Here is a 25,331-nt window from a genome sequence, read left to right as displayed (position 1 = left end):
AGAAGAGGAAGCCGATGAAAAATTAGCGTGGGACATTTTCTTACCCCATATGCAGCACATATGGCGCCTTCTTTCACTGCATCGTCGTTCGTGACCGTCATTGGCGCAGAGCCGCTCACGCCATACACTTACAAGCACCTGTTGGCGCAGATCATCGTCGGCGGAACATGACGGATCGGAGAAACCGTGGAGTAGCGTGGCGGCGACTGTGTCGGCGTTCATCCAATGGACTGTCTTGCACGCCGATTTGACAGCTCCATGTGCCAGATCTGACGTGCCATGCCTGCAGGTGTTGCCCGACAGCTTGATGATACCATGGTCAATTCGGTAGTCGGCGCGGGCCCGATCCGCCGTGAGCTTCGATTAACCATGCGGGAGTGGTCCGCCATCGGAAGTCGGTCGGCATGGCAGGGCTTTAGCATAACGTAGTATGATCTTCAGTAGTGGTCATAAAGAGGGAAGAAGTCAGGCTCGGGCTTCAGGTTCAGGCCGGCTCACCACGTCCTCTGACTTCTTCGTAGCACTCGAGATCGCCCAGCATGAGCGCCAATGTGGGAAAAGACCGTTCGTCCTCGGACGCTGACGTCCCATCGGACCAGAAGGTCGCCGCCTCTTCTGTGGTGTCGACCGATGGCATACCTTCTCCGACGGATACTGGAGATTCATCCATCATCCAGCAGAAGCCTAAGAAAACATGGAAGTCCTATGTCTGGGACACGCTCGACAAATCGCCCGAAGAGCGCAAGTTCCTCTTCAAACTCGATGCTGTGTTGCTTACCATGGCCTCACTCGGATATTTCATCAAGTACCTTGATCAAATCAATATCAACAACGCCTTCGTCTCTGGCATGCGGGAAGACTTGGGCCTTTATGGAAACGAGCTCAACTACATGCAAACCTTTTGGACCGTGGGATACGTCATTGGTGAGATTCCAAGGTATGTCTCAGGTGCTCTGTTCTCTGATGTTCACAACAAACGTGTACTAACTGGTCTTGAAAGCAACCTGCTCCTCACCAAGGTCCGCCCTTCCCTGTGGATCCCCGCCTGCGAAGTGACCTGGTCCGTCTTAACTATCCTTCTGGCCAAGTGCACAAACGCAAAGCAAATCTACGCCCTCCGCTTCTTCATCGGCCTGGCCGAGTCCACGTTCTACCCGGGCATGCAGTACATTATAGGCAGCTGGTACCGCTCCGACGAGCTCGCCAAGCGCAGCTGCATCTTCCACGTCAGCGGCGCCATCGGCACCATGTTCTCCGGCTACCTCATGGCAGCAGTCTACCACTTGGACGGCGTGCACGGCTATCACGGGTGGCAGTGGCTCTTCATCATCAACACGGTCATCTCCCTGCCGATCGCCATGGCCGGTTTCTTCCTGTTCCCCGACCTGCCCGAGATCACGCGCGCGTGGTACTTCACCAAGGACGACATCGCCATGGCCCAGAAGCGCATGCAGCTCGAAGGCCGCGCCAACAGGGCCCCCTTCACCAAGAAGAAGGTCAAGAAGATCTTCACGAGCTGGCACATCTACTGGCTCACCGCCCTGTACATCTTCTTCAACAACGGCTGCGGGACCGGGGCGCAGCCCGCCTTTCAGCTGTGGCTCAAGGAGGAAGGGTACAGCGTCGCGCAGATCAATACGTTCCCGACCATCACGGCGGCCATCACCGTCGTCACGACACTGATCTACGCGTGGACGAGCGACAGCGTCTTCAAGGGGGCCAGGTGGCCTGCCATTGTCTTCTCGGGTGTCGTCAACATTTTCGCCAACGTCAGCCTGACCGTCTGGAGCATCCCCGTCGGCCTAAAGTGGGCGAGTTTCTTCCTAGTCGGCTTTGCAGGCGGCATCAGTGGCCTGACCTTTGCCTGGGCGCACGAGATTTGCAAGGACGACAACGAGGAACGCGCCCTGGTGACGGCGACCATGAATGAGATGGCCTATGTCGTGCAGGCTTGGCTTCCTCTGCTCGTCTGGCAGCAGGTGGAGGCGCCGAGGTACCCCAAAGGTTATTCGACCATGGTCGGAATTTCTGTCTGTCTCATTGGGACGGCGTTTATCATCCGGTTCCTCCACAAGAGGGAACTCAGGGGTAAGAACCTCAATATCGCTTGAGAAAGGATATGCTTTATGAACAAGTAGACTCAAGTCTGAAAGCGGGGGAGGCCTGCCACGGAAGAGCGCTGTAGATGAGAAGCATGCCTCCACAAATTGTAGCCGTCTACACGAGAGACATGGTCGATAGTGGTTCAACTTGATGGCGCTTGCCAAAAATAAGAAACAACGCAATGCAAGAAGATTTCGCACCAGCCGGAGCTATGGTCAACTTGGAGTAAATAAGGCCATTACCGCAAAACTCAATCCTGGCGGTGTTGATAGAACCAAAGTAGCCTTTGGCCTGAGCGCGGGGTATAAAGACGAATGCGTGCGCGTTTTTGCGTCAAACTAATTGCAAATGGGCAGAAGCCCAGACGTGGAAATGATCAGTCAAAGAAACGAAAACCTGCTTTATTTACTTCTTCTCGCGCAGAACAGAGCGTCCTTCATTCAGCTCTTCGCTCTCCACAGCACTAGTTCCATCGGAATTGAAGAGAGTCTCCTGGGCTGCAAAGGTTATTAGCAAAACAGGCACTCCGAAAGGTTCAAAGACAGGACTCACCACTCCAGAGCTCGGCATAGAGGCCCCCCCGGTCAATCAGTTCCCTGTGCGTTCCCACTTCGGCCACGCTGCCCTCCTTCAGCACGATGATCATGTCGGCGTCAAAGATGGTCCTGAGCCTGTGCGCGACGAAGACGCTCGTCCTCGACTTCTCCCGGAGAATGCTGTTGATGTTCGCCATGAGCGCCTGCTCCGTATGCGTGTCGAGGGCGCTCGTGGCCTCGTCGAAGAAGAGCAGCGGCGGATCCTTGAGGAGCAGCCTGCTCACGGCGAGACGCTGTTTCTCGCCGCCCGAGATCATGAGTCCGCGCTCACCGACCTTGGTCTGATAGCCGTCGGGAAACTTCTCAATGATCTCGTGGATGCGCGCGCGCTGGGCGGCTGCCTCAACGAGTTCGCGGGACGCCGACATGTCGCCGTAGCGAATATTGTGCTCGATGGTGTCGTTGAAGAGGGGCGTATCTTGAGGGACCACGCCGATGGAGCGTCGGAGAGAGTCGAGAGTGACCGACTTGATGTCCTGGTCATCGATGGTGATGCGGCCTGACTGAGCGTCATAGGAGCGGAAGAGCAGGCGAAGGAGAGTAGACTTGCCACAACCACTGGGCCCAACGACGGCTACCTTTTTTCCGGCGGGGATAGTGACAGAGAGATTTCTCAAGATCGGTCTCTCGGGGTGGTAGCCAAACGTGACGTTGTCGAATTTGATCTCGCCACCCTTGACCAGCAGCAGAGGCTTGGCGTCGGGTTGCTCCTTGACGGACACGTTGACCTTTTGTAGGTTGAAGAGAGTCTCCATGTCCAGAAGCGATTGTCTCAGCTCGCGGTACACGGAACCGAGAAAGTTCAGAGGCACCGACAGCTGGAAGACAAGCTGGTTGACCATGACGAGGTCACCGACCGTCAGGGTGCCTTCGGCAACACCGTTCGCCGCCAGATACATCATGGCAGTCAGCGCCGACGAGAATATGATGTTCTGGCCGCTGTTGAGAAACGCCAACGACGTGGCGACCTTGATGGAGCTCTTCTCGTATGCTGTGAGGGCAGCGTTGTATCTCGCAACCTCGTACTGCTCATTGTTGAAGTACTTGACTGCCTCGTAGTTGATGAGCGAGTCGACCGCAACAGTCGAAGCCTTGTTATCGGCGGCATTAGCTTGCCTGCGGAACTTGGTGCGCCACGCCGTCGTCCACACAGTAAAGGCCGTGTAGGCGATCATGGTGGTGGCCGTGATGGCAGCAAACTGGGCGCCGTATTGCCACGTCAAGATGCCGCAGACCATGGAGATCTCGAGACCAATGGGGAGGATGTGGAACAGCATGCTCGTCAGAAGGAAGCTGATTCCTTTGGTACCGCGGTCAATGGCCCGAGTCAAGCCACCAGTCTGTTTGGAGAGGTGGAAGCTGAGGTCAAGGCGCAGCAAGTGATCAAAGACGTTGCAGGCGACCTTGCGGATGGCCTTCTGGGCAACGGTGGCGAAGATGGCGTTTCGCAGCTCCTGGAATACTGTGGCCCCTATCCTTGTCGCGCCATAGGCGAGAATCATGCTCCCTGCAATTGTGACGGCCGTCCCGCCCATGGCTCCCACATCGACATTCATGGCATCGACAATGCTCTTGAAGTAGAACGGCACTTGGACGTTCAGCACCTTGGCGCCGACCAGCAACGCCACGGCCACGCCGACGCGGAGTTTCGTGCTGAAACTGTCTTTCGGCCATAGGTATCGCGACATCTCCTTCATGATGGCCCAGTCAGCCTTGCGCTGTTCCTGAGCCGATTTGTCCACGGCAGCCATAGGATCAGGCGAAGCAGGCTTTGGGGCTTTCAGCGGTATGGTCCCCTTGTCGGTTTTCAGCGCAGGCGCAGCATTCAGCGCTCCATGCGCAACTTTTGGTTCTTCGCGGTGCAGAGGTGCGCTGGATTGGAACACACGGACTGCCGAGACGGTGCTTCGCAGGAGCCATGGTGAGGCTATAGGCCGTTTCGTATGGTACAGTTTTTGTGCGTATGACCTCTTCGAGGCTGTGCATAGCAGGCGCGGAATCATCGTCGCCGTTCGCTCGACAGAGCTATCATCTTGCAGCAGCAAGCTGTTGTGGAGGGGTCCTTCGTCGGGCAGCCGGGTGCGATGGTGGGGGGATTGCTCGGTCTTCGGGAGGGGTCTTGGGCAGCGATGAGGGAGGTGGCGATTCGGTGAGGATCTGTTGAACGAAGTCGGTGTATTGCGTCTGTAGGATTGACGTTCAGCGCTTGCAGCGTGGGGATCCAGAGGGTGTATGAAGCAGAAACAGAGGCAAGAGGCATGTCGTGACTTGGGGAGCTCGAGACGGCTGCGGAGCTTTGTCGAGCTTCGGCCGCGGGATGATGCAATTGGTTAGGTCCTGCGCCATTTGGCATTTGCCGAGGCAGCAGCCCAATGAGAGCGCCTCGATCTGCTGACTCACCGAGGCTTAGGGTCGTATGGCGATAAGTGCACGAGGCAGTCACTGATAAGAGCAGGTCACCTTGATGGCCTCATCTCTCTGTTTCTCTCGAGTCTGCCTATCGACCTTACTCAGTGCTACGCCGCGTGTCTATTCCAATTTCGGCTCTCTATCAAGGTTTCCTCTGTTTCATTCTGTCAACTTCCCAGGCCCTACCTACCACCACGGCTGCGTCGGCCTCTCGAGCGAATCCGCCGGCACGACATCAGGGTGCGCATTCTCGATCAACATGCGCATGTACTCGTTGAAGAAGGCTCCAGCACGAGGCGCCCCCGGCTTGCCGCACTGGCCGTCACTCTCGCCCGGTGGCTTGACCCAGACGAGGCTGTCGACATAAGGGCTATCGACGTCCGACGTTGGTGTCGGGCCCAGACCCGAAGGCCACACGTTGCACCACTCACCCCACTCCTCCCGCGCCCCCGGGAGGTGCACGCGGCTCTGGTCGATGATAAAGTTGGTCGGCAGGCCCTCCTCCGCGAGCAGAGGCGCCAGCGATCGCGAGTAGTTGTTCTCGTCCCACGACGGGCTCCACTCCGTGTAGTCCTCGCGGACCTCGGCGTGGAACGGGTTGTAGTTGGAGACGTTGGTCGTGTAACCGCGGATCTTGGTGCCGCTGCCTGCGAGCCGGACAATCTTGGCGACTTGTTTGGCCGCTATCCGCCAAGTCAGCCTGTGGGAGCTCGGACAAGAGACAAGCGTCACTTACTGAGGACCAGATTATCGGGCCAGCCAAGCCAGCCACCGTGCGAGACGTCAAGGTAGAGGTTGACATTGGGCAGCTGGAGCGTCTTCAGAGCATAGGCGATGCCCTCTTCCTGGATGGGCTTGGCGACGGCACAGGCCTCGATGCCTTGGTTCGTCACCATGTTGCCGATCGCGTCAGGCTCGATGACGACGGCAAAGGTCAAGTCCGAGGCACGGCTCAGCCTTTCGGCCCATGCGTTGACGTACTCGTCTCTGTAGCGCCGAAGACCGTCTTGTCCCGTCAACTCACCGGCGCTCTCGCCAGCACTGCAGTCGCGGTTTGGCAGGTTGTACAGGACGAGGCCGACAATCTGCTCGACGCCACCCTGGTTCTGCTCTGCGCGGGCTGCCGAGATGGCCACGTCGAGTGCACCGAGCCCGCTGATGCTCGGTGCCCAGACAAATGTACCTCCGTTGTCCTGGACGTAGCGTACTTTCAGCGCATTTTCGGTGTCATTGGCCTCGATGAAGGTGTCGAACGTCTGCTCGAGCTGCGCCGCGTAGGCGCGGCTGATGAAGAGCTTGCGGCCTTCGAACGGGTTGTCCGAGGTGTCGCGAGCGGCAGGGCGAGACAAAGCCGGAGACGCGAGGACGCCCCCCAAGGACAGCGCCGTCAGAATGGCGACTGAGCGCATCTTGATCACTTATTCTGGGTGAGTGACTGAAGTTGGTGTGACGACTGGAGTACAGGACCACTCGCTTTGAGCAACTGATGGCCAGGACCTTACTTATGCGTATTCTCTCGAGTGAACACACGCCAATGTGATGGAACAGACTTTTGATATCGTACATTGACATTGCCTCTTCAGGCTCGGAGCCAAACATGGTACCATACGGTCCGGATCCTTCAGATAGCCGAGCATTGCCCAGTCCCGATTCGAGTTTCCGGCCTTCTGTCACTGGCTGGGTAAAACAATAAGCTTGGAGAGAGAAAGACCTCCCGAGCCACTTTTGGCTGGCACTGGTACGGAATCAAAGTGGCCGCACGTAAGCCGCTGGGCGAACACCACATGCCATGTCATGTTGTTGAGTCGCGACAAATTGTCAGGTGTCACAGTACGGCATCGTGGCCCGTCAAAGCCACTGTTCCCATGGCGCCAAGACCTGGCATCGGGATGCAGTGTGCCAAGGCCCTCCACGCAGTATCTCCTAAAGTATGTTGGAGCACCGCAACGTGGTTAATTTCGGCGAGCTGCAATGTTGATCAGTCTATTGCCACCTTGCAAACTTCCGATCTACGGGGCGTCCAGCGGAGCCTTATCAAGAATGACATGACCGTTGCGATCTACGCGTGACGACTTAAAAAGATTCCTTCATATATAAACATGATTGCATAATACGCATTTCACTACTCGAGTACCAACCTTGAATGTTTGCAGCAACAAGTCAATTTCTCGTCCTGCCTCCATCGGCTCCTTCTCGAGCATGCTCCACTTCGCCGGCCGGACGGCAGTCTTCCGGAGTGTGAAAAGGGAAGCTTACGTGCTGCACTTGGCAAATGGCTGCTACTTGGCATGCCGCTGTAGAAACTGGGCAACATATTATCTGCGACAAGCAACGGTGGGACTCAGGAGGCGCGGAACAGCCAAGGCGGGGCCGAAACCGACACTCCGCGAGGACGCTGTCGATGCAATATAGACAACTGCGTAATGCCGTCATGGATTGCATGACGAACTGTTCTGCAATTCTGACGAATCTTGTGTCTGATCGGCAATGGAGCGGTCCTTTGGATATGGTACCTACGGTCGAGAGTGTAGAGGGGCTGCGCAATTTGCACGATGACAGGGCCAACTTGGAATGATATCGTGTGCTACGGTCTTTTCTTGACAAGGCTAGGCTTCGTGATCATCCTTGTATAGGACCCAGAGCACAGGATAAATCGAAGGAGACTGAAGCCCCAGCTCGCAGGTTAGTCACGATTCTTTCGATTGCCGAAAACAGAGACCTTTGACCCCCGGCGCACAAGTCCAGCTTGTTTCTGCCCACGCTGCAAGAGCACTCTGCCAACCTGTCAGTTTAGCAAGGACAAAAACTCTAGATTCTGTTTTTGATCTTCACGGTGGTGCACGCGAGAATCAAACCCCAGCAGTCGGCAAAAGTGAGGCACTGCAATTGTGGCTCAAAGCTGTTTTTTCCCCTCTTCTTTGCGAGGTGGGCTACTGCTTGGAGAGCTACTTCGTCTACTTGACAGTAAATCTCCCCGGAGGCGGAAAATCAAGTGACCTTCAATTCTATCGACCAGAACGACCAGACATGTAATAGGTGAGTCTTGAATAGGAAGCACACCTTCGCCATTTTATGGCTTTCTCCCGAACTCTCTAACGCCTCAATACGCATCAATTGTCCATCTCAAGGTGATACTCGATGTCAAGATTGAACATTCTACACTTGGCTTCCGGTATCTTCCACACATCGGCTTAAAAGAAAGAAGAAACAACACCGGGAGGCTATCCCAAGAATAGCTTGCCCCTCACCCCTCCCTCCCTTACACCCGCCCCTCCTATTCTTAGTCTCCCCCCAAACCGGGCCCCACGACGATCCGGTCAGTGCCCTCGTTTCACACCCTGCCGTGATCTGCACCAGGTCCGTCTCGAAATCTGGCCCGTCACCCTTAGACAAGCGCCAAGCGCGCTGGCCACTCCGGCACTTGACATTCAGAATCACAGGCCAGGACGCGGCAAGGTCGTCAAGTACACCCTGTGCATTGCTAACTGTACGGGAATTCTCTACGCTACGCAACTGCGGTTGTCTGGCGCCGTACCGAAATTTTATGCCACGTGCCCCTCCGTGAGTTGGATATCGCGACTCCGAAAGATTCGTGAGGCCCACAGATGGGAGTTCCCCCGGGTGCACTCTTGTACTTTATTTTCCTCCTCCTCCCCCACATTAAGCGGCGCACCCAATCGGTGGTAACGAGTGAATGTGTGTTGCTGTGAGCCCGTTGATGAGCCTAGAGCGGCGCGCCACTGCATGACCGCGGGAATTCGCCAGACGAAATGTTGGTCAGCGCGCAGGACGGTGAATGCTGCAGTCGTCAGAGCCCTCAGCCGCCGCCCTGCTAATCTACTGTCCAGCACTGCCGGATTGCACAGTAAAGACTGTCTGCAAGCTCATTTCATCGAGCCGCGGGGATGTTGTAACGTGACTGCTGAAAAGAAGAGAACCGATCGCTTGCTCGTCAAACGCGTGAGACCGGCTCAGCGCTTGTCAATTTCATCGTCCGAGATATCGGCCATCGGAGTCTCTCTGCGCCACGGGCAAACCACCTTGGCCGGGCATGTACGAATTGTTGTCGTTTCTGTTGTTGTTGTTGTAGTCGTCCTCGCCACCGTAGCCTTGGTCACCTCCCTGCTGAGGGAGCGGAGGCAGCTTCTGGAAGCCCTTCTCGTTGTAGTAGCCCATTTGCTCCATGTCGTTTTCGTCTCTTCCATAAGCTTCGATGATGGTCTGGTTGTTGGCACGAGGCACTCGGGCGGTCTGGGGTATGGCGAGAGGAGCCGGTGCGGCGACAGGGGCGGGTGGAGGAGCGGCAGCTTCAACATCGGCCTTCTTGGAGCTGTTCTTCTTGAAAATGAAGATTCCAATAGCAACGAGGATGCCAATGAGGGCTAGGGTTCCAAAGGTGATACCCACAGCAATGCCACGATCCGAGTCGCCTCCTGTGTTGGCAGGGGCAATTACGGGCGCGGCAACAGTAGAGCCGGTAGGCGTAGGGGCAACCTCCTCGCGCGCGATCGAAGTAAGTCCAGGAATTCCAGCAAGGGGAGGCTGGACGGCTGAGGGCAGTGCGGCGCTTGGTTGTGACGGAATGGGCAGTGAGGCACTAGCTGTCGGCAAGGGCAGGACTGGCTGCGGCTGTTGGGGAGGTTGCTGAACCTGAGGAGGAGGTTGGACGGGTTGAACAGGTTGGACAGGGGCCGGAGGTTGCGCTTGGGGAGGAGGTTGAACTGGGACGGGAGGCTGGACGGGAGCTGGAGCCTGCGGGACCGTGGTCGGAACGGCGCCGACCGGAGGAATCGTGTTCATGCTTCCAGGTAGCGGCCTCTCAGCGTTAGAGGGCGGGCGTCGGCCGGCATCGGGGTTGGCAGGAGCCGGCTGTTGAGGAGGCGGCAGGTTGCCCGTTTGCACTGGGTTGCCCGGGAGCGTGGTAGTGAAAGGTAGTGCGCCAGGGATCTGACCAACAGGTTGCCGTCCGAGTTGTGGAGCGGCGCCGTTTGTTGGGAATCCTGGGGGCGGCAAAGGTGCTGGCTGAAGTTGTTCGTTTCCCGAATCGGCACCATCGTCGGAACTGTCCACCTGAGCAACAGGAGGAGGGGCAACACCGGGGGGCACAGCGCCGGGAGGGGGCACGATTCCAGGAGGCAGCGGCTGAGCAGCCTCGTTTCCAGAGTCCGAGTCTGAGTCGGGAGCGCCGGGGACGCTGGGTACGGTAACGTCGCTGTTTGATTCGGAGCCAGGTGCCGTGGGAACTGGTTGAGGAGGCGGTACCTGACGGCGTGCCAGGTTGTGTCGAGGTCGTCCAACAAATTTAGGAGTGTTCCTTCTACTCCTCCTCTGGCTGTGTCTGTTGTGTTAGTCATAAAGTCCAAGACAGTTCCGTCTGTGCTCATGGAGAGACGAACCGGAGGACGTTGTTCGTTGCTCCGTCCATGTTGGATAAGAGTTGTAGGCGAGAAACGATCGCTGCGTTGTCTTGCAGTTGAATCCTCTTGCGTCCCAGGCACGACACCTCTTGCAGGTCCGGCACTCCCTCTGTGACCGAGTGCAAGGATAGAAAATGCAAGGAGATAAATCAACCAGCGGTATAGATGAATCAAGTCAGCAGCTCAGCTGTTGGCTCAAGGTGAGTGTGAGTCTAGGGCACCACCAAGAATCGAAAGACCAGAAAACAGGCGCCAACAAGAAAGGAAATTCTACCAAGCAACGTGGTAGAAGCACAAATGGAAAAGAATAGGGAGATCAAAAACGTAAGGAGAGGCGGACGAAAAGAGGCCGGCGCTGAGCGGTGCCTATGTATGAGTATGGGCTGTGACCTCCATGTTCTCTTCCGCAACATCAGTTGCCACGGGCAGTACAGCCTGGATGAGACAGCGACCATGGCCCACTGTTCCAGTTGTGACTGAACTTCCAAAATTGGGCTCTGGCGGGGACAAAACCCCGTCCCGAGGGGTCCTTGACGAGACGTTGTTTCAGAGACCCATTTGATCAAGGGCCCTCTGGGAGATAGCAGAGCCCACCAAAGAAGCGCCCGTGGTCCTGCCCCTCTCCGACCAGCTCGGACCTTGGTGCGGCGCCAGAAAGATGCATGCGCCAAGGGTGTATGGTGCTGCACTGACGCCCCGGGAATGGCACTTCTTGAAACGCGTGGTCCCTGGCGAATCACAGTGAGATCGCACTTGCGCTCGGATTGCCATTGGACATGGAAAATGGATTTCCGCCGGGGTCCCAGGACAGTGAAGTCTGGCCGTCATGATCTTCCTCGCTCCCTGTCCTTTCTGGATTTGGTGGCTTCTTGAGTCCAGCATGCTGGAACTGGGTGGTGTAGTGGACCAGCCCTGAGCTGCGGAGGCGCTAGCTTCATCGCCTGTCTAACCATTCCGTGTTGTGACATGAGCCCGTTTTGTTTTGTCGTCCAGATGCATCAACCGCCACGGAATACCGACGCAGACATGTCGACGCGTCAAGCGTCAAGCGTCAAGCGCTACAGTCGCGGCGTGACAGGCGAAGGGTCTTCCACAGAACGACAGATGCTTCCGTTGGTCCCAACATCGACTGGTAGCTTGGGCATTCAATGCGAAGCAGTCGGGGAATACCATGGGTGGCGTTCTGAGTGTCCCGATCGTCGGAAAAGAAAGATTGCGGCTCGGGTGATGGAGTGCATGGTTCATCGACCTTGGCATTGCCAGGGATATATCGCCGCTTGTCGATAGGACCTGAATAGCCCGGCGGGGCAGACGGGCATCGAAGGGCGATGGCTTTTGCTGGTTTGTTGGTGTTGCGACCCTACCTCTCTCCTTGGCTGTCAACCCTGGGTGTGGTGGTGACTGGTGCGGGAGGTGCTCAAGCTGATGCAGACAGAAGCAGCGTTGCCCCACCTGCTTCCAGGCCAGGTGCCGCGGCGACATTGCGCGACGTTATTTCTGGGTTGCGACCCAGCTCTTTTTTTGTGGCCAGGGTTACGTTATGCGCGATCAGGGGAGCCAGGGGTTTCGCTACTTGATCGCCTCGCCGTACTATCAATATACCCTTGGCGTCTCGGAAGCGGTCGTCATTTGGGTCTTCAAGAGCTTTTCATCGCTCCGACCAGGCCTGTTGGCGGGGCCGCATATTGCGACAGCCATTGCTTCTGGAAGCATATATGGCCATCGAGCTGGCGAGCGTGTGTGCTGTCTCGTCCACGGCGCGAGTCGCAGTCCTCGACGGCCCAATGTGTAGGATAGTCAGATGAGGTCTCTCGTGACTCTCTGGTTGAACTTGGTCGAAACGACAACCGGGAATAGATTGTTGATGCTCGAGTTGTCGCTTGTCTTTGATGGTTCATGTTTATGATGCATCCAGATCATCCAGACGAGGGATTCGTGGACACCCAAGACACGGTCGCAGGCAGGAGTTGAGCGGGGACCACCATTTGCTGGCCTGTGTTGTCGCGCGCGCGAAGTGGAGTGAGGGCAGGAGGAAGCTGCGACGGAACAACTGGCACGCCCTGGAACCTGCCCTGTCAACGCCAACCACCCTTTGTGCAACGCCTTGCCTGGAACCTATGTCACAGCTTCGCGGCACTCCCGGAAAAGACCAGAGGACAATTCCGAGCCTGTGAAAGAAGAAGAAAAAAATGGCATCACGTAAATGACGGGATTTTCTTCATGCCTCAGCATCCAATCCGTCATTGGGAGCTGAAACTGAACCGGGGTGTAATCTGGCGCGGTATCTCGGTGCGAAGTATCTTCACCTTTGACCATCTTTAGAACAAGCCTATCGACTTTGCCAGCTCTATTCCTGGAAGTCTGTATCTTGACCAGCCTCTGACGTGACCACGGAGGTGGCATCCGCGAGATCTTAAAATGGCCGATAACACCCCCGAAATCATCTTATTGTACTCGCAGCATCACAGCATAGCCAGAAGCCCAGGCAATCTCATCGACTACGACATCATGTTGTTCCTTGGTAGAAAGCATTGCTCGACAATGGATACTGTGAATCAAGCAGAACGCACCGAAGCTCAACCACATCCCTGATTAGAAGGGAGGTAAGTTGTGTCCGCCCCCCACATCTCTCGGCCCCGCAACGAAATCCGGGGGAGGGGTAAAGCTCTGCCACTTCAGAATACCTTATGTGGTAGAGGAAAGAATCCCGTCCCCCAAGTTCGAGATCTCGACGAGTACCCAGTTTTCCGCATGGTTAAGCTTAGCGGCTGGCTCGCTGAAGCTTATATCAACGTGCTCTGATGGAAAGCTTTCAGTCTACGGAGACATGTGTTCGCTACCGCCTGGTACCAACGACTCCCCCAGACCTCTGATCACGATTCAAGATGTCATACATCGTACAAGACTTGGGGGACGTCAACATAGATAGGTATCAAGGGGGCAAGTCGGCAACTCTGCCAAGCTCAACAATTCCATTGAGAGCCCCCATACTCTCTGCAGCTCGAACTTACCTCACAGACTGCAGATTCTAACAAAAGAAAACACGCGATCATATGGACATTGCCTGAACTCAATATCGCAGACACCAGAATTCATATTCCGAAATAAATCCTTCATTACTGCAAGTCACCTAAGAGTACTATGATTAATAGCATGATGCTCAACATGTGCTTTCCAGCACGCTAGATGCCCCTCTGCGACCGCTTTCAGGCTATCCGCTTGCGGATCTGGACCTGAGTAAGGTATTAGCTCCGTAAAGTTGCGAGATGCACAGCACGCCACGTGTTGTGGGGAGGAGATTGAGAGGGATGACAAAGCAGTTAGTAGTTCAACCGAGGTATCTTATAAATCTAGATCAATTACGCAATCGAGCAAAGATGCTAGAGAGACTGCGTGATTATCACCCTCGCGAAGCTTAAAGCCTTCAACGGCCGTCGCCGTTTTTTGTAGACCAGTTCATAAGAGCATTTCTTTTACATTTTCTGCCAATTAGAAAGCCATCGATTTCACACCCCGACATATAAAATGAGTACTCCAAGATCCCGTCTTTTCGAGCCTGTCAGGCTCGGCACCATAGATTTGAAGCACAGGATCGTCCTCGCCCCCTTGACTAGATACCGCAACGGCGATGACCACGCTGCCCTGCCTTTCATGCAGCGCTACTACGCGGACCGCGCCTCTGTTCCCGGAACTCTGGTTATCTCGGAAGCTACCGGCATCGCTCAAGGCCAAGAAGGCCAGCGCTTCCTCCCCAGCTTCGTCACGGATGCACAAGTCGCCGCCTGGAAGAGCATCATCGAGGGCGTGCACGCCAAGGGATCCTTCTGGTTCCAGCAGCTCTGGGATCAAGGCCGCGCCGCTGATCCGTCTTACGTCGCCGAACGCGGCGGCCACTATCGTTCCAGCAGTGCTGTTCCCATGGACGGTCGGGAACAGGCCCCCGAGGAGATGAGCGAGGGGGACATCCAGAAGGTCATCCAGGACTATGTCGCGAGCGCCAGGCGCGTTATTGCTGCCGGTGGCGACGGTGTGGAAGTTCACGGCGCCCACGGCTATTTGATCGACCAGTTCCTGTCAGACGTCGTCAACAAGCGGACTGACAAGTGGGGAGGCTCTGTCGAACACCGCGCTCGCCTTGTTGTCGAAGTTGTCAAGGCCGTCTCGGAAGCAATCGGCACCCAGCGTGTCGGTCTCCGCTTGTCGCCATACGCCAGCTTCCAGGGCGCCACCAAGTCTGATACCAAGGAACTCAACCTGCACATCGTCAAACAGCTGAAGGCGCTCGACGGGGCGCTCGCGTACATTTCCCTCGTCGAGGCCCGCGGCGATCCGGCTACTTTGATGCTCAACAACCCAGAAGACGAGACCAAGACACTAGACTTCATCCTCGAGGAGTGGGACAACCGATCCCCTGTGATTGTTGCCGGGGGTTATACCCCTGAGTCGGCTCAGCAGGCTGTTGACGGCCACTATCAGAAGTGGAATGTGCTCGTCGCTTTCGGCCGTCACTTCCTTGCCAACCCGGACCTGGTGTACAGGGTCGAAAACGGGATACAACTGAACGAGTACAACAGGAACACGTTTTACTTGAACAAGACAGAGGAAGGGTACAACGACTACCCCTTCAGCCCTGAGTTCCTCAAGGCATCAGCATAATCATTTGGCAATTAGAAATAGACGATACGATTAGAGAATCTTTGTTTTCCCAGAGTGCTCTTGTGGTGCGACCATCCAGTGTCACGAGAAGCGTGCAGGGGACAGATCGGCAGCTACGAAGATACTTCCCGGAGAACACATCTCTGTACCCCTTGAACTCGATGAGTAACTCGCGTGGCATGAACACCCTTCCCTCGACTCGCCCAGCCTTGAAGAATAAACATTCATCATCTCATGTAAACCTTCCTTTCAATTATAGAAAGGCTAAAAAAAGGGGACTGCGATCAAATCTCGTCTCCGTGGCTGTTGTGACCGGAGGCTTTCAAGTAGGTTGAAAGGATATGACGGAAGCTGGATTGTAAAGACATGTTGCTAGTAGTCTCCTATAGGAAAACGTGTGACACGTCAATCTTGTACATTGATGGGCTGCGTAGTATCGCTCGCGTGATACCCTCCATGAAGGCTCGGGACTCGGTCCGGTTCTCGCAGGGGAACAACCACAACTGCGGACCCTGCTTCTGGTTTCGACAGCACATACCACTGTAGTATCTTGGGAACAGTGTTAATCGACCGAACAAACGCCCCCGCTAACTTGGAGTCAAGTCAATGATTCAACGTCTTGCCGCAGCCGCTTCAAGAGATTAGATCTGAAGCACGGCGGGAATTTTGGGCTGTCAATTTCCATGAGTATTCGAACCAATATGCTCGACAAGATATGAGCTACCTTGCACATCGGATGCGGCGCCAAGACTCCTTGCTTGCTCCTGTGAGATATCTCTTGGGCGACAAAAGCAGACCCATGAGGCTTCGGGCCATCATGTCATTACCGGCCCTTTCAAAGAAGAGTAGCACCTGCCGCAGAGAACCCTGCGTTCGTGTACTTGTATCCTGGGCAGCTGTTCACATTCGACAGTGGCAGTTTGAGACTATTCGGAAGTCTGTGTGAGCGGGCCCCTGCCAACGAGACCGGGGCTCAGAATGACGGCTACATGAAGGGTGGGTATGTGGGGACCACCGCCAGCTATTCTGTGATCTCGACCCCATGGGGCGGAAGATTGAAGATTTAAACAGCTGATACAGGCCAATGTAAAAAACAGTACCACTCTCTCGTGGTAGGGAAATCAGATTTTCGGAGACCTTCTGAGGGCCCAGCCCCGACATTTCGTGAGGCATTGTCAAGCACGAATAAGCCAATCCCGAATGCTAATGCTCTCTATCGGGACGTTCGTCCGAGACCCCAGACGCACAATAAGATTGACTTGACCTTTCGGCAAGACCCAAGTTCAAGACGCGGGCGTTGTCGTCGCTGGAACAACTGCGAAGCTGGTGCAGTTGTATGGGGAATGGCCCGAACGCGGCAAGCATCTACCACAAGAGTCGGTATCCAACAAGCCAGTGAACCGTCTGGCCCTCATCCCATCCAAACCCAAAGCAGATCTGGATCCCGGCAGTCGTCACGGAGTTGCTGTCACTGGGCTATGATGGCAACGTAATTGAGATGGCAGCATGGTGCCAGCTGAAGTGAGCAAGCCAGGGATCATTCTGGGGTCGGAGACGCGGAGGTGCCTGGAGGTCAACATATCGCGGGGAAGAGCAAATTTGGAAACGGTCAAGGCTGCGTCTACGATGGATGAGGAAAGGGCTCTCCGGAGCCACGAGGGCTGGTCAGGAGTCGTGTCCAAGAGTAGTGGCTCTAAGGCGGGGAAGCATGATCGTGACCTTGCAGGCGGGACAGCCACTGGAGTTTTCGGGAGATTGGTGATTGGAGAGACAAAAGTCTGGCTGAGAAGGTTGAAGCGCGGCACTTTCCACACAATCTTTCGACTTGCATGTGAAATGCTCTACGTGAGTCGTATACCTGGCTCAATGAACTATCGTGTTCTTTGTCTACTCCAAAGTCAGTTTCTGTTGATTCTTCAACAGGCGACTCTCCCTACATCCGGGAGATATCCTAGCACCCTATGCTTGCTGTCGGGGATCGGCCCCGCTGTTCCAGGGCCCGGGGACAGTGGTGTTCAAGATGGATTTGGGTCGAAGCCCTCGGGCACGTTTCGTCATCGCTCGCGTCTCATTGGAAGCATATTCAAGCAACTCGACGACAAGCATTGAGGGAATATACCCAGCGCAACTCCAGCGCAACGTGCATCAGGGAGGATCCATTGATGCATGCGAAGTGTCTAAACAAGCCAAAAGATGACATGATGTTGCACACGTGCTCTTTTGACTTTCACATGCCACTTGACTAGACACTTTAAAGTTGAAGCTCGCGATGCTACCCACACCTCCCAGGCACATACAGACACGGGGAACCACCACACATCATCACACATCATCACATCGCATACAGGTCGCAGCGGCGGCCCAAGCCGCTTACATCAACTTTTGACAAGTCCGGTGTGCCGACGGACAGGACTTCTCAATTCAGCCACGCGTAGAATGCCCACTTCCGGCAATTTCAATGGCACATCACGCGGAGGTCACCGCTCAACGGTCCCAGCCTTCCCGCACGATGCGAACGTTGAGCTTGCTTTGGTTCCACGCGCCCAGCTGAACCCCGCCAACCTTGGTTGTGCTCGGTGATCATGCCAATACGAGGTCTAGCTGGTATCCGCCCCCAGGGGCCATCCACGGAGCTCACTGCCCAATGCCGACACGCCTCCGCCCGGTAGTTTTGGCTTCCCCGCATCTCGGCGGCGAGCCTTTGGGCTACGAGTGGACTTGGTTGGCGAGGACACACCTTCCTTATGGCGCCTAGAAACAACGTTCATCTCTTCTTGGCCAGGTTTCTGGGCGGGTCAGAAGCGCGCGGTCGACGTTGTAAGGGGGGGTTGCAATTCGAGGTCTCGAGCCAATTACGCCTAGCTTAACAACATCGTGGCTGGCCGGCTGAAGGCGATGCGGATTGATCATTGCCCTTTCGGGCCACTTCTATGGCCACGGGACGATCGTGAGTAGCTTGCTTGGCGGAGCATCGTCATCTGAATCGATGGCCATGTCCGCCATGCCGTGCAGTGCAGAGAAGTATAAAAATGAGAGGAGATCCTGCTCGTCATGACTGTGATTTCTGGTTCCTCAGCTTCAGTTGCATTTAGCAGTTTGAAGTCCCAGCCCCTGCTCCTCCTCCTCCTCCTTCTCCCCGTCCAGTCTTTGGGATTCTTCTCTCACCATGAAGTTCAACGCACTTCTCCTGGCCCTCGTGCCCGCCGCCCTGGCTCTGCCCACCGCCGACGAGGCGCAGACCCCCAAGCTCGCCGCGCGCCAGAGCATCACAGCCGTCACCGACAGCCTGTCCTTCTCCCTGACGCTGCCTCAGTTCACCACACGCCGCAACAACCGCAACCCCGCCAACCTCGACTGGAGCTCGGACGGCTGCACATCGTCTCCTGACAACCCATTCGGATTCCCCTTTGTGCCCGCCTGCCACCGCCACGACTTTGGCTACCACAACTTCCGCGCCCAGACCCGCTTCACCGAGAGCAACAAGCTCCGCATCGACAACCAGTTCAGGACCGAGTGAGTCCACCTGTACTTTCCACCGCGCGTGACTCGCTGCTAACACGGCATTTTCCACCCCCCTCCAGTCTGAAGTTCCAGTGCCAGTCTTCGAGCGTCCGCGGCGTGTGCAACGCCCTGGCGGACGTCTACTACGCTGCCGTCCGCGCGTTCGGCGGTGACGACGCCACCCCCGGCAAGAGGGACGAGCACTCGGAGCTCGTCGCCATCTACGACGAGAAGGTCGCCATCTACGATAAGCTCGTTGCAGAGGCCCAGGCCAAGGGTCAACTGTGGACCGTCTAAAGAGAGAAAAGAGGCGGGGGCCCCCGATTCGGAGATGAAGGAGGGGCAGTTGACGGAAATGTTTCATGACTTGATGAAGCGGCCTTGGTAGCTGTTTACTCCTTTTCTTTTTCCTCTCAAAAAAAGGGGTCTTTTTTTATTTGGGCTGGGAATCGAGTATCATGACTGGCATGCCAGCTATTTTTCGGTTTGATCTCGCTCTCGCTCTCGGCGTGATGTGCTGGATGAGGATATATCATGAGTCGTAAAGTGGATTGGTGGATGTAGCGTGTGAGGTGAGAGTCCACTCAGTTCATTGTCCCGAAAATTGCTGTGCTATGCGAATGTGCAGGCCATGCTGCCGGGTTCTCTCCGTGGGGTTTCTGCTACGAGCAGAAGAGATCATGTCGAGCAGTTTTTCCGGTGCCGTTTCGCTTTGCCACGGCAACTCTGTCGCAACGGTCACGGTTGCAGGCTGAGTGTGAAGGAAAAACCAGACCTCCTGTTCGGCACCCCTGGCCGTGTGTTCCATGCCATAGCACCTGCCAGTGATCAGCCATGCTTTGGCTTTTGGGTTCCTCTGGCCCAGAAGTCATTCTCAAGTTGCCAGGCTCCCGGGTCATGGGCCCAGGCAGATGTACATCGGAGATACCTGGCACACATACCATGTCATCATTCAGGGCGATGAGTCGCGCGCTGAGCATGGTTAGTCAAAGTCCCTTGTTCAGAAAGCGTGGCCCAGATCGCACGGTCGCAAAAGCCACCTGGCAAGCCATCTCAAGTACGGTCCGGGCTGGGGAAGCACGGCAAGCATCCCGAACATGGCTGGGTCGGGCTACAGGCCGCTGGCCATAGCGAGCGCCAGAGCCCGCTCTCGCCTGCGCCTGTGCAACGTGTCGCTGTTGGGGCGTCCCAAGGTTTGGGGCGCTTGCCGGCGCTTGGCTGCTTGCCTCATTTCGGCACAGTTGGATGAACCCAGAATCAGCTTCGTCAACGGCGTCTGACACAGGCTGTCCGATGGTGTGACCACAACCTGTCAGATGGTGAGGTGAAGCGAAGAGAACTGGATACGCTTCAGTACGCAGGAAGTGGCAGACCCTAGATATAGGTCTTTGACGATGTGACCTTTCGTTCCTTCATTGCTGCTATGGCAGGATCTGGATGTTTCGTCGCCGGTGTCTTGCGAGAGGATCAAGGTATCCCACCGAATGAACATGCATCCAAGGCCAGGAGGTCCTTGAGATCTGAAGCGCACAACAGCCGGCAGCGCAAGTTCCGGGGAAGCACAGCCTCTCCCATCTCCCACGTACAGGTGTCAAGCCTTAAATAGACGCTAAAATCTCATCCGCCTGCAGCGTCTCTGCCCCCCTGCAGATGCAAGGTGGGACGGCAGCAGCCAATCGTTCCTCGCCTTTCGTACCTCGATTGGCCCCCAACGCCCTGGAGACCCCCCAAAGAGGCCCCTAACAAAGGGAACGCCCTAAAGTGCCATGGCCCCTAAAGTGCCATGGCACCTGGGCTTCTTATCTGGACGTCGATTCTAATCTTAGTCCCTCGTGAGGCTGCACACCACAACACCAAGCCTGGTACGCCTCCTTGGCTCCTTTCTCCCAAGATGACCCCTCCTGGCCACTCGCCCTCCATCCACCAACAGTCATCCAGATCCAGACCCAGATCCAGCCGCTGGACGCTAAAAGCTTACAGGTTCCCGCCACAATGGAGAGCTCTTTGACATCCGACCATCTCACTCTTGCGAGCTTCTTTCAGCTCTGCCTGCCACTGCACCTGCAGCACTTCAGACAACCCACGACAGCTTGATCCATCCCCAGCTACACCCCAATCACCGGATTCATCATATTGAACATCGCCGCAGAGCCCGCTGTGTCACCATGAGGACATCCCTCAACACTGCCAGTACTGTCCCGCGGCGTGGTGGCAGCGCCGCGCCGGACTCGCTCTCTCACGATGACATCCTCTTCCCCAAAGTCTTCGAAGACGCCTGGGGCTCTGACAGCTCGACCGACAGGCGCTCCGATCTCGAGCGCGCGCGCATCTTTCTCTTGCGCTTCGTGAAAATGTCCCCTGACACGAGGATCAACGCTGAAGTTCAGGCCATTGTCATGGACCACAACAACGCGACGATACCTGCCGTTGCGAGCGCCATCCAGATGCGCCTCTTTGGCAACAGCCATGCCAGTTTTGCGACGACACCATTGATGCAGTGTGTTCGCTTCATGCTCATCAAGGCCCGTGTCCCCAGCATGGTCTTCTCCGAAAAGACCAAGACCATCATGGACTTCTTCTTCGACCCGTCCCTCGCCCGCAACCTCGAGCCCGCACCTGCGACTCCCGTCGTCTACCGATACCCCTCTGCGCGACTCAAGGTCGCCATCGTCGGCGGCGGACCCACAGCTCTTGCTTCTGCCATCTCCCTCGCCGAAAAGGGCGCCGGCAACGTCGAGGTGCACATGTACGAGCGCCGCTGGGTGCCATGTACCGCCCCCGATGGCCGCTCTTACGTCGATTATCCCCCCACCGCCAAGCGTCGCGACCAGGTCGTCACGCTGCAGGAGTCTGTCACGACGCTCATGAGCAAGGCATCGCAGCATGCCCTCTTTCAAGGTCGTCCTGAGCCCGTCTGGCCCGGCTCCGCCAACATTCAGATCCGCAAGGTCGAGGACCGCCTGCTGCAGCGGTGTCATGCGCCCGAGTTTGAAGGCCTCATCCATCTGCATCCCGAGGGGCTCTCGCGCGAGGATCTGCCCAGGATCGGCGACTTTCATGTCCTGCTGGGCGCAGACGGAGCTGCGTCGTGGGTCCGCAAGGACTACTTCCACGGCTACGAGAACGAGCGCGGCCGCAGCTATGCGCTGGGTCTCGCGTTTGACCGCCCGGCCGGCCTGCCCTGGTCCCAACCCCTCAATGTCTTTCTGACCCTTGGCCAGACCCGCTACCTGTTGAATGCCAGTGACTTTGACGGCCGTGGCTACCTCAACATGCAGCTGACTGAGGAGGAGTGGGACAAGATGGTCTCAGTTGACGGCAAATTTGTCACCTTCGGTAACCCCGGCTGCTTGAGACGGCCAGACGGTTCGGTGCCCCAAGGCTTCAAAGAAAGTCAGGTCTTTGCACCTTCTGAAGACCGGGAGAGTCCGCTTTGGAAGTCAATCGAGGATGGCCTCAAATTGTTTGGCTTCAAAGAAAGCGAGGTCATCAATGTTGTCCGCATCCCCATTGTCGTGCAGGCCGTCAGAGAGGGCGTCCAGCTTCTGCCTCCTGCGGACTCGATGCTCATCAACCGACCCCATGCCCTCGTGGCTGTTGCAGGGGATGCCGCCATGACCGTCCACTTCTGGCCTGGCCGTGGCCTCAATAGCGGCATCAAGTCCGGAATCGCCCTCGGTGACGAGATTGTTCACGCTCTCAACAGCGGCCGCTTCATCGGTCTGCCCCTTGACGCCATGAAGGAGTACAATGATTTCATCATGAAGCTCCAAGGTCGCGAGCACGACAAGCGTAGCATTCCCATCCTCAATCAGTCCGGCTCCCCTGAGATGCTCGGCTGGCTGCTGAGCAAGGCCCACACCGTACCCGACGAAGTGGCCATCGAGTGGCTCATCGGCGCCATGACCCAGATTGCCGATCGCCTGGAGCAGAGGCCCGACTGGGCGTTCCCGCCAGTGGCCAACGTCGAGCCGCAGCTGCGCATCGTGCTGCGGCAGCTCAACTCGGTGACGCTGCGCGAGATGGCCGTCAGCTTCCCCTGGCCCACGCGCGAGATGGGTGGCGCCGAGGTCCTGCCCATCCGGTCCATGAAGCCCGAGGAGAAGCAAAAGTGGCTGCAGCAGCTCTGGGGTCTGCTGAGCGCCGAGAAGGGCAGAGAGACAGGACACAAGCGCGTCTCGTCGCGGGACAACTCAGCCCTCAAGTCGCCGTCAGCCTCGCGATTCGAGGCGCCGCGCAATCCTGCATCAAAGGTGCCTCGCGCCCCGTCGCCGTCGCCGCAATTCCTCGCTCCCGAACCCCAAGGGACGGCGCCGCAGCGCACCGAGTCACAGTTAAGGCGGAGCAATGCCGTGGGTAGGAGCCGCAGCAATTCTCGCGCCGTCTCGCCGGGGCCCGCGGAGACGAATCTCATGGTACCAGGGGCTGCTGTCGAGTATCCGCTGCCCCTGAGACCGCGGTCGCCATCGGCAGGAGGCGATGTAAACCTGGGAAGGCTGCTGAGTGTGAGCAAGAGGCCTGGTAAGGGCGTTTTGTCAGATGCCATGTCATTGGCGTTATTCCGAGTGGATGGGTCTGATTAGGTGTGCATAACCGTGAGCATGGTCATTTTGAGGGGCAAAAAGAAGTACGAATCAGGCCTTCACTGGGTTTGTAAGCGGTCGGACGAAAGCACATCATATCATTTTGTACGATCATAAATTCATACTATCCAACAGTCCGTCTTCCAAGTATTGTGTCCACAGCACGGGATATCATCACGTCCATTCCCACCCTGTCTTTCCGAGCTAAGACCTTTCAAGAAACAGAGACCTGGTACGAGCTGGTCGTGAAGACGGCGTTGGACCCAGTGAACGGCTCCGTGCCGGCACCGACACTCTGCAGGATCTGACTCTTCGGCAGCCCGTGGTTGGCCGCGAGGTAGTTGACAAAGGCGTACAGGTCAGCGTTGAAGCTGCGGATGTTCGAGGGCGCGACAAAGCTGAAGACGTTCATCTGGCTGTGGCTGCCCTGGTACAGCTTCCAGGTCGTGCCGGCAATGGTGGGGTTGGCAATGGTGCTGCCGGTGGCGCTGATGGGGCCGGCACCGCCGAGGGAGCCGAGCCAGATCATGATCTCGTAGGCCGGCGCGCTGTCGGCCGTGTTGCCGGTGAAGAGGTCGTAGGCGACGTTGGCGACGAGGCTGGAGCCCGTGTAGGACCAGGACCACGACGAGGGGATGGACGACACCTGGCTCAGCGGCCGCTTGGTGATGGCGAGCAGGGCGTTGGGGTACGACTTGACGTTGTTCTGGCCGCCGGCCCAGCTCCACGACGTCGACCACGACACGGCGTTGCCCGACAGGCCCGAGAGCGTCGTGCACTGCTGTCCGGACGTCGCGGAGCCCTTGCCCCAGAGGTTGTTGTAGACCGTGTACGGGCCCGCGACGGCGCTGCCCCAGTCGTCGCAGAAGGTCGAGGATTGGCGGGCGCTCAGGGGTGAGGCCAGCACGGCGAGGGGCAGGGCGAGGAGGGCTGCGACCTTCATGGTGGCTGTTTGCGGGTGATCTTAGAACGAAGCCGAGGCAAAGTGAACAGGGGTGAGAACAACGCTGGACTGGGTATCTGACTGGAGTCTGGAGTGCCTGGTTCTCTTGGTAGTAGAGAGTGAGTCTTTCTGGTGGACAATCTGGTCTTCTTATATGTTCCATGGATTCGACGGTAAGGCGTGTTCACTCCATGCCCAGGCGTCGTAGACGTCGTCATCGCGCAATGGGAGCCGGTGTCCATGCCGCACTCAATCCGCAACACCGAGGAAGGATATCATCTGATTCCCTGCCTCGCATCAGGCCCCGCCCATCCACGATATTTCCGCACAAATCACCGCTACGCGTCTATTCCCACGCGTCAAGAGCATGACGATCACATCCCATCCCGTCGCCTGACACGAGTCCGCTGTACCCCAGACTGAGCCAACCCCTGCCCAGATCGACAACTACCGAGCCGCTCGTGGGGTAGTCCCGGCCAAGAGATGCCGCAGTTGTCGTAGTGGTCGTCCGGGGGGGCGCGGGGTGTGGAGGTGGCGATTGGCGGAACAGACAAGAGATCGTCGGTATTCACTGCCGGGTAGGTGAGATTATCAGGGACGGAGGGCCTGGTTCCGTTTTTGGGGTAGACTTTGGTTCCAAGTTTTCTGTAAGGTAGAGGAAACATGGCATGGAAAAAGAGCGAGTCAGTGAATCTACAATGATTGAGGGGTAGGACGATGAGAATGTGCATGTCGGTATGGCTAACGATGTAAGCGACGGGTCGACCGCACTCCTGACCGGCAGCGGGTAAACGATCTATACTACTCTTGCGCCGACCATGCGCTCCACGAGAGCTCCCGCAAAGGATTTGGAATATCCGCCTGGCAGAGACGTACCGGAAGACTTGGGAATCGCGGTCCGAATGACAGTGCCGTTGGGTACATATCTCGCGTCAACAGTGATATTAATGATGCTGCTTGGACAGTAATGTGCGGTTTCAAGGAGCCAGAGTTGCGTTCGCTGCCCGCGACTCCCTCGGAAAGTGCTAGGATATGATCCGCTAACATCTTAGCAATCAGCGGCACATCTGGTTGAGTCTCATCAGACATACTCATGCAAGATGATAATGCGGAGGGTGCCTGG

General features: G+C 56.7%; 7 protein-coding genes across 7 annotated transcripts; 4 read left to right on the top strand and 3 right to left on the bottom strand.

The window, feature by feature from the left end:
- Window positions 1-539: 539 nt before the first annotated feature.
- Window positions 540-2,111, top strand: D7B24_000409 (uncharacterized protein; the record flags this gene model as incomplete). Its single annotated transcript, XM_028634667.1, has 2 exons — window positions 540-937; window positions 1,001-2,111. 2 exons carry the CDS (start codon window positions 540-542, stop codon window positions 2,109-2,111), a joined length of 1,509 nt encoding a protein of 502 aa, XP_028492664.1.
- Window positions 2,112-2,508: 397 nt separating this feature from the next.
- On the bottom strand, window positions 2,509-6,517 carry ATM1 (Iron-sulfur clusters transporter atm1, mitochondrial; the record flags this gene model as incomplete). Its single annotated transcript, XM_028634666.1, has 4 exons — window positions 2,509-2,600; window positions 2,656-4,571; window positions 5,299-5,791; window positions 5,845-6,517. The coding sequence occupies 4 exons, from the start codon at window positions 6,515-6,517 to the stop codon at window positions 2,509-2,511; spliced, it is 3,174 nt and encodes a 1,057-aa protein (XP_028492663.1).
- A 2,578-nt stretch (window positions 6,518-9,095) lies between these two features.
- On the bottom strand, window positions 9,096-10,533 carry D7B24_000407 (uncharacterized protein; the record flags this gene model as incomplete). Its single annotated transcript, XM_028634665.1, has 2 exons — window positions 9,096-10,440; window positions 10,505-10,533. The coding sequence occupies 2 exons, from the start codon at window positions 10,531-10,533 to the stop codon at window positions 9,096-9,098; spliced, it is 1,374 nt and encodes a 457-aa protein (XP_028492662.1).
- Window positions 10,534-14,050: 3,517 nt separating this feature from the next.
- On the top strand, window positions 14,051-15,181 carry D7B24_000406 (uncharacterized protein; the record flags this gene model as incomplete). Its single annotated transcript, XM_028634664.1, has 1 exon — window positions 14,051-15,181. One exon carries the CDS (start codon window positions 14,051-14,053, stop codon window positions 15,179-15,181), a length of 1,131 nt encoding a protein of 376 aa, XP_028492661.1.
- Window positions 15,182-18,347: 3,166 nt separating this feature from the next.
- D7B24_000405 (uncharacterized protein) lies at window positions 18,348-18,979 on the top strand (the record flags this gene model as incomplete). The annotated part of the gene is made up of 2 exons (XM_028634663.1): window positions 18,348-18,694; window positions 18,763-18,979. 2 exons carry the CDS (start codon window positions 18,348-18,350, stop codon window positions 18,977-18,979), a joined length of 564 nt encoding a protein of 187 aa, XP_028492660.1.
- A 1,868-nt stretch (window positions 18,980-20,847) lies between these two features.
- Window positions 20,848-23,265, top strand: D7B24_000404 (uncharacterized protein; the record flags this gene model as incomplete). Its single annotated transcript, XM_028634662.1, has 1 exon — window positions 20,848-23,265. One exon carries the CDS (start codon window positions 20,848-20,850, stop codon window positions 23,263-23,265), a length of 2,418 nt encoding a protein of 805 aa, XP_028492659.1.
- A 214-nt stretch (window positions 23,266-23,479) lies between these two features.
- Window positions 23,480-24,208, bottom strand: CEL12C_1 (Endoglucanase cel12C; the record flags this gene model as incomplete). The annotated part of the gene is made up of 1 exon (XM_028634661.1): window positions 23,480-24,208. One exon carries the CDS (start codon window positions 24,206-24,208, stop codon window positions 23,480-23,482), a length of 729 nt encoding a protein of 242 aa, XP_028492658.1.
- Between the last annotated feature and the right edge of the window lie 1,123 nt (window positions 24,209-25,331).

Source organism: Verticillium nonalfalfae (genome assembly GCF_003724135.2).
Source record: "Verticillium nonalfalfae strain VnAa140/NRRL 66861 chromosome Unknown scaffold_102, whole genome shotgun sequence".
NCBI classification, from domain to species: Eukaryota; Fungi; Ascomycota; class Sordariomycetes; order Glomerellales; family Plectosphaerellaceae; genus Verticillium; species Verticillium nonalfalfae.
Note: the sequence above shows the minus strand (reverse complement) of the source record. Positions and strands in the feature narration are given on the sequence as shown.